Genomic DNA, 14,454 nt, shown 5'->3' with positions numbered 1-14,454 from the left:
TGTGTGTGTGTGTGTGTGGCTCTGGTGCCATTCCCTAAGTGGGGAATCTAGGCGGGGAAAGGATGTTATGTTCCCGTTTGAATGTGCTCAGCCTGAGACACCTATCAGGGGGAGATCCTTGCTCTGGAACTGGGGGTGGGGGGTGGGGGGTGGGGGGGTTTCTGGGCTGGGGAGAAAGAGTTGGGGGTCATCAGCATGCAGGCTGGGAGGTGGAGTGGTGGGCAGGAAGGACACCCCAAGGACAGTGCTGAGAGAGAAGTGAAGGGACCAAGGACACAATCCGGGATAGCGCCAATCTCTGGGGGCAGGCAGAGCAAGGACACTGCAAGGAGACTGGGAAGAAGTGGCCAGGATGCCAGAGCAGGATGCCAGGAAAGAGTGGGCATTGTAGGAGCCGAGGAAAATGACAATTTCACCACGGAGCTGCCCGGCAATGTCACATTCCTACCGAGAGCCTGGGCCAACAAGCCCCTTGACAGGGGGCAGTAGATTTGGCGTATGTGGGCTATTGGTGACCATAGATAAAGCAGATGCAGGAAAAGGTGAGGTTAGAGGCAGAGAACCAAAGGAAACCAGTGTGGGAGTAGAGAAAGGAGTCTCCAGGGCAGGGTAGACTACAGTGTGCCTGGGTCTATGCTAGGAACTTTATGTGCCATCTTTTCAGTTCTTACAACTGAGTGGAATAGGTGGTTTCAGTTCTGCTTTATAGATGAGGACACTGAGGCCTGGGCAGGTTGTGGCTTTGCCCAGACTCCCACTGATACTAAGATACATGAGATCCCTGCGAGGTGACAGCTCCATGTCAAGCTGACAACCCTTTAAGCCACCTGTGCCTCCTGAGTATATTAACTGCACAGAGGAATGCCCACCCTCAGGGCAGGCGGGTCCTGGAGCTGCAGACCCTGCATGTGCCCAGAGGAACTGCCTGATGTGACTCTGGCTGTAAGTGAAATTCTTTGCATAAACGCAGGTGCATGCTGTTCCCTTAAAAACATTTAGGAAGTGAAACAGAGAATCGCATAGACCTGCCACACTTCTGCCTGCGTTCCTTTGACCACGGGGTGGAAAACAGGGCTGTATAAGTCACTTCCTTCTTCCACAAAGGTCTCCTCGTCATTTGAGGGGTTTCACACTGTGCAGGAGGCTGGGTCACTTAACTCCTAAATGTCACATTAGCAGACTCTGCTGGGAGCGCCAGCATCCTTGCTCAGGCCTTTTGAAGTCTCAGCCCCAAGCAGCTCCTGCCCCTCAGAAAAGGAGGCCCTGATTTATTTATTTGGCGTGAGGAGGCAGTGCATGAAATATGCAGGCTGATCGGAATAAATCATTAGGAGCTGGGAAGTGTGTGGCTGGCCGCTCTCCAGGCCCCCAGCCGCACAGCCCACCCCTCTGACTCCTAGGCCCTGCTGGGTGCCCCATGGCACCAAAATAATACTCAGCCTCCCACCAAGACCAAAATCACATAATCTCTCCCTGGAGCAGTGCTTGGAGGCTCACAGGCACTTCACACCTTCTTTCATTTAACGCTCACAGCAAACCATAAGTTGGGCATAACTTACCCCAGTGTATAGCTGAGGGAGGGGCCTCACTTAGGTTAAGTGCACTCCTGGACTTGGGACCCCCCAGTTCTGAATTCAGAGCACTTTCACCACCCATACTGAGCAGGACTTCTGATCATTCAGCCCACATTTATTGAGTGCCTACTGAATGCCAGGCCCGGCCCGAGGTATTTCATGATAAAGGACCCCTTAAACACAGCAGTGTAGGTGGTGGAAGATTAGGTTATTTCCTCATTCTCAACCAAGGTGGCCTTGGACATCTGTGCTGGAGGCTGGAGATACAAGGACGAAGAAAATTCATAATCACTGACCTTGCAGTTGAATGACTGCAGCCTCATCCAGCCCTAGCAGGGAGTTAAAAATCATTCCCATTTGCAGGTGGCACTTCCCTTCTGGCTCATACCCTCTAAGCAGTGGTTATAAATGTAGAATGGGAGCTTTCAGAGTGGCTATGAGAACCAGAGAGGAGAATACAGGCAATTTCTGGCTTGGGACCTAACTCATAGTGAGTGTTCAATAAATGATAGTTATTTAAGTCATGATGAAAGAAACTGTGAGCCATCTGCTAGGTCCCCAAACACTCCCTGTGTTTACTTACTGCCACTGGTTCCCCACAACGGTCCCTCTGCTTGGAAGGGAGCTTTCCCCTCCCTCTACCAAACCAAAGGCCCAAACTTCCTCCTCCTCTTCCAGGAAGCTGCTCCCCGCTCCCACCCATTTGCTGTGAGCTCAGCCCCTCGTGTTGGAGCAATGGCTCAGGTGTGGCCAGGCCTTGATTTCTGCCTGCTGGTTGGTTCCTGAGCAGAACCTGAAGTCTGGCTAATGACATCCTGGGCAGCATGGAGTCTTGTTCCCCACACCCTGCCCGGGGCCCCTCAGGGGTCTGAAGGTGGAAGGCTGGTGCCCCTGTGTTCTTTCATTCACTATGGCCCAGGTGGTGGTGACTATGATAGGCACCAGCTTGGCTGCTTGGTAACTCCATTGTGCAGACAATGCTGTGTCATTTAGACACACATGAGCCTTGCAGGCCGAGGACAGGGGATCTATGGACAGATAAAAGGGCACACTGGGGGCCTGGAGGTTGGGGTATTGAGCAGAGGAGAGGGGCTGTGATACTGGGTCTGTTACTGGCTGGCCGTGCCCCACAAGCTCTGTGCAGGTTGCCACTGACTCACTATGTGACCCTGGACCATTCCCTTCCTCTGGGCCTCAGTTTCTCCATCTGCAAACTGCACTGCAGGAATTCTTAGGGATTAAGGTCACCTGGAGAACTTCTAGAAAATACACATGACTGGTTCTAGCTTGGACCTATTATATTGAAACTTCTCGGGGTGGACCCTGAGTAGCAGTATTTTTAAAGGTCCTCTAGCCCGGCCCGAGGTGCTCAATGGTTGAGCACTGACCTATGAACCAAGAGGTCACTGGCTGGATTCCTGGTTCAGGGCACATGCCTGGGTTTCAGGCTCAAGCCCAGTGGAGGATGTGCCAGGAGGCATTTGATCCATGTTGTTCTCTCATTGATGTTTCTACCTCTCGGTCCCTCTCCTTTCCTCTCTCTCTAAAATCAATAAAACTATTTTTTTAAAGTCCTCTAAGTGGATCTTGATGCATAGCCAGAGTTGAGAACCACTGGATTACACTGAGGGCCCTTCAAGCCAACGCTTTCTGTTCTCAGAGGCTAAAAATACTGTGAAACAAAGGGCTCCCTTTCCCGCAGAATAATACCGGTTCCTTGTTGTGGGGCAAAAATGGAGTGTTCTCTTAAAAAAGGTAAATTCTTTATTTCAAAATTTGGATTTGGATGATAGGTCCCATTTGTAAAAATTAGACTTCTTCCCCAAAAGTCCAGTCTGAAAATATTCACTGGCTGTGGGCCCGAGAGCATCCCTGAGAGGGCAGGGAAATAGCTTCAGTCCCAGAGTGATTCTGCCTCCCGCCTGCACCACAGCCAACCCTGGTGGCAGAGGCAATTGGAGGGTCACCAGTCTCCTGCTTTAGCTGGGTCTCCACATCCTGCTCCAGGGGCTCTAACTCCCTCACCCCCAAATGTCCCTTGGTCTTCACCTAAACTGAGGAAGGTGTATATGTACTTTAAAATGTAACTGCTATGGCAAACAGATTCAACGCATAACGATGAAATTAAAAACAAGATGACCTTGGCTCAATGAAAATCAAAGATTCTAGGACTCCTGACCCTCCTACGAAAACCCTAAACTCAGCTAGAAAGGACTCTGACTGGAAGATGGACTCTTGGAGTTGGTCCAAGCTTTGGCCCTCACCTATGTAAGGAGCCCTGCCTGGGTCTTGCTAAAGTGAGTGGGCTGCTTGGGGAGATCTCTATAGCTTCCAACTCTTGGTTGATGATTCAGCAACTGCTCTGAAGGGTCTTCCTCATTTTAAGCTGAAAATGTTCCCTGAGGCGTCTCTGCACAGCTCCTGGCTCCGCCTGGGGTTGCACATCACATCAATTCCTGCTCCTGGCGGTTCTTCAGAGACAGAATATGGCAATTGCAGGCCTTGATTCTGCTCTCCTCCAGGATGGCTGGCCATTCCTCAGGAAGTCCACCCCACCCCAGTCTGGTCACTGTGGATAGAACCTACAGGGTTGGTCCCCTCACTAGGGTGGGAGTGGGTCCCTGGGAATTTTAATAAGTTAACTTCATTGGCCTTTGTTTTGAGATTTTTAATAGGTCAAGTGGACATTGGCCAAATGCCCTAAGAGTATAATGACCTGCTAAGGACAGATTTATCCATTGACTCACTCACACTATCCCAGGGGCAAAAGCTAAGTACCGGAGGGGACGCAGGACACATACAAATACAACAGGTTATCTGCACCTAGAACACCTTTTCTCTCTTTTTCTTGGCTAACTCTCACTAGAGAAACTGGTCTTTCAAAGTTCATCTCAGATGCCACCTCTCCCAGGCAGTCTTCCTCGAATCTGGTGGGTGGAGCCAAATGCCCCTCCTCTAAACGCCATCAGTTATCACACCCAGTTGGGGTCCGGTGTCTGCTCCCAATGGGCTGTGAGCTCCCTGAGGGCAAGGGCTGCATCTTACCTATCTCAGCACCCTCTGTGCCCATCATCATCTGGCATGCAGATGCCAGGAAATGATTATTAAGCAACTTTAAAAGCCCAAACCATAGGGAAAAAGAATGAAAGAAAAGAATTTAACCACATCAAAATTGAGAATTTCTTTTCAACAAGGACTTAATGTTTATAGACAAGTGACCAAACGAGAGAAGATGTTTGCAAAGCCTCAAGCCAACAAGGGACCAATATCTAGATTATATAAGGAACTCTTGCAAATCAACAAGAAAAATACAGTGCCCTCAGAATAAAAGTGGTCAAAAGATCAGAACAGACAATTAATACCTGTCTAACAAGCACAGGAAGAAATGCCCAAACTCATTAGTAAGCAAATAAATAATCTCTAACACCACAATATGATATTACTTTATACCCTTAGACAGGAAAAAAATGAGAGGTCTGGAACACCAAGTGTTGGTAGGAGGTAAGGGCCCAGGGATCCTCATGCCGGTGGGAGTGGAGACGGTGCAGTGACTCGCTGAAAGAGCCATCTGGCAGGTCTTAGGCCTGTTCAGTGTTCCCACACAACTTCCAACCCAACAATTCTCCTCTTGGGCATCTGTCCTAAAAATGTCCAGTTGGGTTCACAGGACACATGTACAAGGACCCTCGTTATCTGTGAAGGCAGAAAGTTGAAGTGACCTTGGGTATCTGTCACTGGGAGAGTGGAAGGGTGCAGGGTGGGTGTGCCCTATGGGGTGAGCAATGAAAGCCATGTGCTAGATGTACACACGGGAACATGGAGGCATCTTAGAAAACAAAGTGATGAGTGGAAAAGAAAAAGAAGCAGGAAAGATATGTAATCCAGTTGCACTGATGTAAATTCAAAATACACACACAAACAATAATATACTACATCTTGCAAGAACAGATACAAACACAACACACTCATTCAACACTTAGAATGGTTGCCTTTCACTGGGGGAGGTAGGAATAGGGTTTGAAAATAAATGAGGGAAACAAGAGTATAAACAAACAAAAGGGTTTTCATGTACCAATGGCAAAGTGTGAAGCAACACTGCACTTTTCTCAAGAAATTCTGGAAAGGAGTAAAGCTGGGGTTATTGTTAAGAGTGCCCAGGAGAGGAGGAGGAAGCCAACAGTTGTCATGGCCCTTCTCTGCAACAGTCACCAACCAAGAACATTCACAGCCTCACAACACTGAATTTTCACCATCCCTCTTAAGGGAAGGAAGATGATCACCTTTTATTTTACCGTTTTTAAATAAGTGCTGAAATGATGGCTCAGAGAAATCAAGCCACAGTGCCTAGCTACTAACAACTAGACAAGCCTGCTTCAAAGCTCACATACTTTCCAAATAATAGGAGATGAGTTCCCCGTCACTGGAGGCATTCAAGCAGAGCTAATGCTATAAAGGAGATCTAGGGCTCCCTTCAACATGGAGAGTCCACGGCTCAATGAAGCACAAGGTCTTGGGCTTCCTAAAAGGTAAGTCCTGGATCATAAGGGCTGAGGTGGTGTCAAAGTCAGGGTCAGTGTCAAGGTCAGGATCAGGCTTTCAGCCTTAAAGAACTGACATTCACATATGTCTTCCCATTTCTGCTGACCCACATCCCTGCCCATGTATTCTGCAGTTTGATGGACTATGTCTCTACTCTTACTTGTATCAAGTTGAGCGGCAGTGACAAACTGGCCTTTTCAGACCCATGGCTTGGTGAAGAGAGCTATAACACATGGCTTGACAGAAGAAAAGGGTACTCAAACTGGGATCAAATTTGCTCTGAAAGTTTTCTAGTAGGTTCTGGGAAATTACCTATCTTCCTGCTTTTATAGGTGCTGGCACTGGGCCAGAGAGATTATGAAACCCCTGGAGGGAAGGGGGAAGGGACATTTCTTATTCGGCTTGGCTTCCCCTGGAGGACTTGATGAAACGCCTGGCAGATGCTCAGGAAATTTGCACTGAATAGAACCATAGCTGTTACCCCAAAGACCAAACAGTAATTAATGTCTGCAAATGAGGAGGACAAGCCTACATTTCGCTAGGTACATTCTGAATGACAATTTTGTTGTTGGAGCGATAGAGGACCCTATCCCTTCAAATCAAGTGCTGAACTACTCCAAAGTCTGAGTCTTTTATGCGACACAGAAGCAGTATGACATTCAAACACATCACCATTCACCAAGATTCTCACAAACAGGCCTAATGAAGGCAGGGATGGTGAGTTAGAGCACAGATGCTTAGATTTCACGAAGAACAGCATAAATAAGGCTCTAATCATGGCTTCACTCAACTTCCTTCCCTGCTGCAAATTCTGAGCCATGTTTAGACTTTGGCAGTAACATGAATTCTTTCTCCTCATAAGGAAAAAAAAAAAAAAAGGCCAATTCTCTAGCATTCATCATCATTTAATATAGTTTAGTGGAAGTCAGCGATGGCATGGGGGAGGTACTCTGAAGTTGGAGTTGAAAGGGATTTAGGCCAGTCCCAGTATACCCAGGGTATGTGGCTAACAGGATAACAATACCTGCCTTACCTATAGCCATGGGTAGCGCCCTTACAAGAGTGGCTGAGACAGGGCAAGAATGCAGGTAATTTATTTGGAAGATGATCCTAGGACACACTGATAGGGGTTCAGGAGGTGACAGAGGGAAGGGAAGAGAGCTGGTACAAAGTATATTATGAGCAGGTTTCTGGGAAGGCAGCTGATCCCATTGGGACTGTCCTCAGCTGACATCTAGGGACAGAATAGAACATACCTTGAAGTTCTTGGGAGTTTCCACCCAAGGGGAAAGGACGCTGGGAAATTTGTCCTCCTTTTCTCATCCATCCCTGGCTAGGGCTGCCCCTGGAAGCGTTCATTCCCTGGACATCTGATCTGCTCCTCTTAATAAGATACTTATTCTGGAAACGGGGATGCTCAGAATTATGGGTGGAATCTACCACTCCTACCCTCTAGGATTGTCCTGATGGGAGGTAAGAGCTCTGGGAACCCTTGGGGATGTAGTTAAATAGAGGGGAACTGGGGATTAGGGAGACCATTCTTAAGGCTCTGAAACTCCCTCTGGATTTAAAATGCCTTAGTCTCAAGAGGGACCATGGAGTTAGCTCTGGCTAGTTTAGAATAGTTCTGTTTATTCGCCACTCCTAAGTTTGCAAAAAAGGTCCTTCCGCCTGGGGCAACAATGGCTGCCATCATGAATTTGCTTTGGCTCATATTTTTGTTGTCAAGGCTAACTGCTGTTTACCAGACCTTCTGCCTTGACCTAAGTCATGAGAAACCATGAGTAAATGAAGATGTTCCTAAATTTCCACAAGCTGTCTCACTAACTAATTCAGTAAGCATTTACCAAGAGCCAGCCAGGAGTCAGGCAGAATGCTAGTAATGTGATTAGGTTCCCACAACTAGAGTTTATAAAGCAAAATCTCATTTGGCCCTTAACTCAGCCCCAGGAGGCAGGCAGGGCAGGCATTAATGCCATCCCATTGCCTAGAGGGGAAGACTGAGGCTTAGGGAAATGAAGTGTCTTGCCCAGAAACAGATCTTGCAAAAGAAGCCCTCTCTGCTGGGGCTGGCTACTTCAATTAGCTGTCGTGAGCCCTGCTGTCCAATCTCCCTTCTAAATGAGAGGGTGAGATAAGGGGAAGAGAGTGTGTGAAGGTCATGGTGGAAGATAACATGGTAACTCCACACAGAAGCTATTTATAAGGTCAATGGCAGGAGGTGATTTAGGAACTGGTAACCTCTGGGGACAGGCATATCCTCTGGGCAAATTCCTGGAAGGACCCAGAAAAGAGAGTCTGGACCAGCCCTTCTGGGAGAGGAGACATGAGCCCAGAGAAGAGAAGGAATGAACTTGCCAATGAGGGCTTCAGTTTCCTTCCCCTCTGTGAAATGAGGTGATAACCTGAGCTCTGACTTGGACAGCCTATTCAATATTCAATTCTCTTCATCCTGGCAGAAAAGGCAACTCTGAAACCCTATGAATTTGGGTAACTCACTATTGTGCTGATGCGAATATGCCCCCAGCACAGCATCCCTCTGTCAACAGGAACAATGTTTATTTTAAACACATGCAAATAGGAGTATCTTCTAGCTCTAATAGTCAATTAAAGCTGAACACAAGTGTGGCAAAGGGAGAACACTCAGACATACATGTGCATGTGAGTACACAGTGGCTGCCACTGACACTAATCAGCTGTGTGTCCCTGGGGAAAACATCTCCCTTCCCTGTGCCTCAGTTTCCCCATTTACACCATGAAGTAGGAAGATAAGGTCATTTCTAAGGTCCTGCCCCTTCTCACATCCTAGATATTGTTATGTGTGGGTAGTAGCTATAGGGGTAGGCAGACAAAAGCCACCAAGGGGGTATCAACATACCAAAGAAATCTGGATTTGCTCCTGAAAAGTGTCATACTTTTTGACAAAGTGCTAGTCATAATTGCTACTACTTGCTGAGCAAGAAATATATGCACATATTTCTCTGTATGATCTCAACCAGTTCATCCTACATACTAAGATGATAGGTAGGATTATATTCTTATTTGAGACATTAGTGCTCAGGGAGGTGAAGTCAGTTGCCTGATGTTCTACAGCAACTTGAACTCAGATGAGTCAAACCCACCCCAATACTGTTTGCTACACTGCTTTCCTTATAAATGCCTAAAAACAACCACTGGAATTGGTGTCTAATCCTAACATCGGGAACAGGCAATAAAATTGGCACGCACTTGTAGCTGTGATTGCCCGATCAATATTTTACAAAATATCCTCCTAGAATGATATAATTTGAGAACTGGAAATGTGACAAGAGAATTTAGTTGCAATCACTCAAGAAAAAAAAAAAGTAAGTATCTTTGCCAAGATGCTAACTTTGTTCAACCAATGAAGAAGTAAGACTTAACAAATGGGAAAATAATTACGTTTGCCTAAAATTACATCTTTTGTGCATGTCAGGGAGCTGACATGTGTTTCAATTACCTGCCACGGGAAGACAAATGGGTAAATCTACAAGATTGCATTATGGAATGTTAGCATCCAAGGACAACTCTCCTGATTGATCTGAATCCAGTGGGGATTTGTCTGAATGACTCTGAGTAACTTGATTTCATTTCTTGCTTTCCCCTGGATGACTTTGGGATCTCAAAGTGAGTTGACACAGAAGGCACAGCTTCTAGAAACATCCAGATGCTGATGAACGATCATCTAGTGCTTTTGGCTAATGACCCTGCTAATGACTATACTGAGCTGTACTGAGGTGTCTGCCTTGAGGATTGCCCAGTACCATTCCTCAGGGATGCCCCGTGGACTCTGACAAGCCACTGCCCCTCTGGTCCCTGTATCCTCCTTATCACATGAGAAACTTAGTCTGGATGATTTCTGAGGTCCCTTCCAACTCTGACAGCAGAAAAGTTCAACAAATGACCTGGGTCTTAAAAAAAAAAGTAATTATTATAGATTAAAAGAAACTATAGAGACACATTAACCAAATACAAAGAGAGGACATTGTGTGAATTCTCTAACAAACCAACTGTAGAGACATTTTTGAGCTAATTGGAGAATGAACACAGACTGGGAATGAAAGGATTTTAACAATTGTTGTTAAATACTTTAGGTGTGATAATAGTATCGTGGTTATGTTTTTAAAAGTTCTTGTCTAGTAGAAATGCATACTGCAGTATTTATAGATTGAAATGAGATAATGTCTGAGAGCTGCTTTAAAACATTTACAAAAAACAAACAAACAAACAAAAAAAAAACCAGAGGGGTAACACGGTGAGTCAAGATAAAGCAAGATTGGCAAAATGTTGATAATGGTTGAAGCTGGGTGATGGGTTTACTATGATATTCTCTCAACTTTTGAATCTGAATATTTCTATAATCAAAAACTAAAACAACGTAAGTTTTCTCAGAATATTGGAACTGACTTACCCCACCCCCCTTACTTTCAGGAGTTTCTCAGTCATGTGTGAAGACTGAATGGGCCTGACAAGTAATACAGTAAAGAAAAAAATATTCTAAATATGTTGAAACTACTGTTTTCACAGAGAAGTGTTTTCTATTGACTTTGATTCTCTTATCTGGAGCATCGCACTTTCATTTATTTTGATATATTATACTGCATAAAACAACATCCCTGAAAACAGAATTCATCAAGTAGAAAGAAGAAGCATCAAAAAGCCTACCTTGAAATTGAGTAAATTTAATGGTCCCCATTCTTTCCCCGTTCCGGAACACAACTTGACCCTAAAAACAAAGCAAAACAAACAAACAAGAACAAAAGAGAAAAAGCAGTATTAGCTCAGACACTACTGATCTCAACTGAAATTCATTAACTGTACAATGCAGTTATTCATATTAGAGGAAAAACAGATTCCTGTTAGACTACAAGATGCAAAATTAAACTAATTGTTTTTAAACTGGCTGTGACTTTATCTGTTTAATTCAAGGAGCACAAAATCAATAATGGGACTAACACATGTGAATTAGAGCTGAGATACGCATCATCATTATCAGCATGGCTATTTATTAAACATCCACATGCCCTGCGTAGTCCTGGGACAAGGTCTTCCGGGAAAGACAGAGGCACGGGTGAGGCCCAGGAAGCCTGGCCCTGACTGCATGTGTGGCTTTGCCGGGGCTATTTGGCATGAGGACCAGAAGGGAGCTGTAGTTAGCATTTCTTATTTTTTTAAAATTACATTTTTATTGATTTTTTACAGAGAGGAAGAGAGAGGGATAGAGTCAGAAACATCGATGGGAGAGAAACATCAATAAGTTGCCTCCTGCACATGCCCTACTGGGGATGTGCCCACACCAAAGTACATGCCCTTGACCGGAATTGAACCTGGGACCTTTCAGTCCGCAGGCCGACGCTCTATCCACTGAGCCAAACCGGTTTTGACAGCATTTCTTATTAAGGACAGAGGATATTTTTTTAAGTTCTTCCTGAGTGGGGCAGCACAAAATTAAGCTTCTTGCGCCATGACGTAACTAGTGTCACAGGCAGCTGAGCACCCGTTAGGGAACCTGGGGGCTAGAGACAGTGAGTGGCTTTGTTGGCTGACACAAGGGTTCCATGTGCTGGACTGACCAAACTTGGAACATGAAGAGGCACTGGTCTCTCCTTGCCAATTTATGGTCCACCTAAAATTCTGCAACCAGGCAAGGAAATCGTCACGCATTATATCAATGGATCTTGTGACAAGCTTGAGTGAATAGGGGGATAATCCTGGTTTAACAAATTAAGAAACTGACTGAGGAAGGTAATGCCCTTTATGTAAGGTCACTATGAGCTGCTGGAGTTCAAATTCGAGTTTGATTTTAATGTCCATGCTATTTCACTATTTTAATTCCTGATCCAGCAATTAAATTCTTTCCTATCTCTCCATTAATGAGATATCAGGAAAAGAAATGGCCTTAAATGTGTACTGCTTTACTCTCACAGTTGTGAGCTTAAATCATCAGGTAAAATTTCAGATCCTGCTCAATTCTCAGGAGAAAGTGCCAGAAAATATCTTCTCTTGCTGGAAACTCAAAGTCTGAGGCCCTGAGGCTTTTGGCACAAAGAGAATCACTCAACCTGTTCTCAGAACAAGAAACACATTCTGAGGCCACTTTGACACCTTTTGGAAATCCTGAAGACGGCGTGAGGATCATACGTTTGAGACGTGCCCACCGAATTCTGTATTTAGGTGCTGGTAAAGCAATCCCCTTGTGTGTGAAAACACTTCAGTGTAAGGTGAGAGAGGAGCTGTGATTCTATTTCTAGGGATGACCGACAAACACAGAACATCTTTCAAAAGGATCACTTTTATGCTAAATGGACCACTTTGCATGAGTGGGAAAGATGCAGACATGGTCCCCAAGGAGGACATTTGTCTGACAAAGGTGGAAATCCAACTACTTCACCCATCTCTTGCCAAGCTTTGAAGAATTCCAGACTTCTAGATATAAAATGTGGACAAAGCCTGCAGAATCCTTATTATTGTAGTTAAACTAAAAAGCACATGGAGTAGTATTCAAAGCTTGGACAGGATGGATGGAGTATGGGGTGGGGATAAGAAAGAATCTCCTTTTACTTTTTTTTATTCCCCTCCCCCCTTTACATTCTAAACATTCTAGTCAATCTTTATTTTACCCACAATAATCATTTTTACTAACAGCAGTTCCTCCCAGCTCCTTAATTTTTCAAGCGATGCAGTTAAAAGAAGCCAGCATCTGAGTTATGGACCTAGCATGGCACCTCATCTACAATAGGCACTCATTAAATGGTAGTATTAATTTTTATTTTAAGACTAGAGGAATTTGTGCATGGGTAGGGTCCATAGGCCTGGCTGGTGATTGGAGCTGATTAGGGTCTTCCTTCCCCAAGCTTCTGGCTGCCAGCCAGGGCCTTCCGTTGTTCCATGCTGCCCCCTGATGGTCAGCACACGTCATAGTGAGTGGTCGAACTCCCGAGGGGACAATTTGCATATTAGCCTTTTATTAGATAGGATGTTTAATAGAAGAGAGCTGAAATAAGAAAAAATGTTTGAAGCATCAGGGAGCTTTCCAACGCTTGGGAAGATATTTTCAACATTGTATGATTTTAGCTGGTAAAGGATTAAACTCTAGAGCCTTTATCCAAGGTGTCCTCCTCTCTCAGAAACATTAGCCCCCAGGAGACTGAGTTCTTGCACCCCACTATTCGAACAAGTATGGGAGAGATCTGAGAACTCTGACCGTGGTAACTGAGTCGCGATGGATACACAGGTGAGTAACTGGCTATGCTGAGGGTCTGTGCCAGAGAAGGAGCCAAGAAACTCTGCAAAGCCCCTTATGGGGAAGATGCACCATGTGATTCTTTCCTGAAGGAGTTACCATGGTACCTGCTAGGTTTGACCACTGAAGCCAACTCTGCTACCCTGACCATGGCTGACAGGACAGGGACCATCGTCCCAGCCAAGTCAACCTCTTTAAGACTGGACACGAGGAATCTAAGCAGGGGATTTTTCATGAAATTCTGCCCAACAGGGGTCCCCCATATTTAAAGGTGGTCAATTCACACAATGTTGCACAAATATAGGGTATCTAAAAAATGTAGACACATACCTTGAATAATTATAAAAGCAGTGTTTATTAAAATACATTTCACTTTCAAAATTGAGCTATCAGCTGTTAAAGTGCACACGCATTTTTTTTTTGGGGGGGGGGGGCATACCCTGTATTTTTCTACCCTGTGCCATGTACTCTTATAAATCCTAATTCTGCTTTTTTTTTTTTTTTTTTTTTTTTTTTGAGAGCTTTATATTTGACTAGGAAGAAAAGACAAAACAAGTTTGCCAATGAATGAATAAGAAAATTTCTTTTAGTGAAGAGTGCTGTGAGAAAATAAAAAGGGACTGGCTGGGTGAGGGGAACAAATCTACTGTGCTCTCAGGAAAGCCCTCACTGCAGAGGTGATGGAAGAGCTGAGGCCTGCATGGTAAGAAGGAGATGTCCCACACAAAGCAGGAAACCATGCAGGGCAAGGCCCTCAGGGGGCAAAGGAAGAAAAAGGACCAGCGTGAGGAGCAGGGAGGTTAGCAGGCCACATCACATTCCACCTAGAGGTCATGGCAGGGCTCTGGAGTGCAGCCAAGAGCCTGGGGGCGGGGATGTTAAGCAAGTAAGTACTATGACCTGAGTAAATATTTGGGAAGATTGCTCTGGCTGTCCGGTAGAGAATGGACGGCAGCATGGCAAAAATGAGGGAGCAGAGAAACAAGGATTTATAGCCCGTAATCCAGATGTGAGGTGACAGTGGCTTAGGCTAGGGTGGTGGCCAGCTCAGAGTGCATCGCCAAGGTGGCTGAGTACTGT

At 45.4% G+C, this 14,454-nt stretch overlaps 1 protein-coding gene across 1 annotated transcript in view; it reads right to left on the bottom strand.

The window, feature by feature from the left end:
- The window catches only part of GABBR2 (gamma-aminobutyric acid type B receptor subunit 2), a 309,555-nt gene that overhangs the window by 80,047 nt on the left and 215,054 nt on the right, over window positions 1-14,454 (bottom strand). The window contains exon 8 of the mRNA XM_084898711.1: window positions 10,797-10,857. Coding sequence (XP_084754837.1) covers window positions 10,797-10,857 — 61 coding nt within the window. The remainder of the gene's footprint in view (window positions 1-10,796; window positions 10,858-14,454) is intronic.

This window comes from Pipistrellus hanaki (assembly GCF_964339955.1).
Source record: "Pipistrellus hanaki genome assembly, chromosome: 11".
Classification (NCBI taxonomy): domain Eukaryota; kingdom Metazoa; phylum Chordata; class Mammalia; order Chiroptera; family Vespertilionidae; genus Pipistrellus; species Pipistrellus hanaki.
The sequence above is the reverse complement of the archived record's forward strand: the minus strand, read 5'-3'. Positions and strand labels throughout refer to the sequence as shown.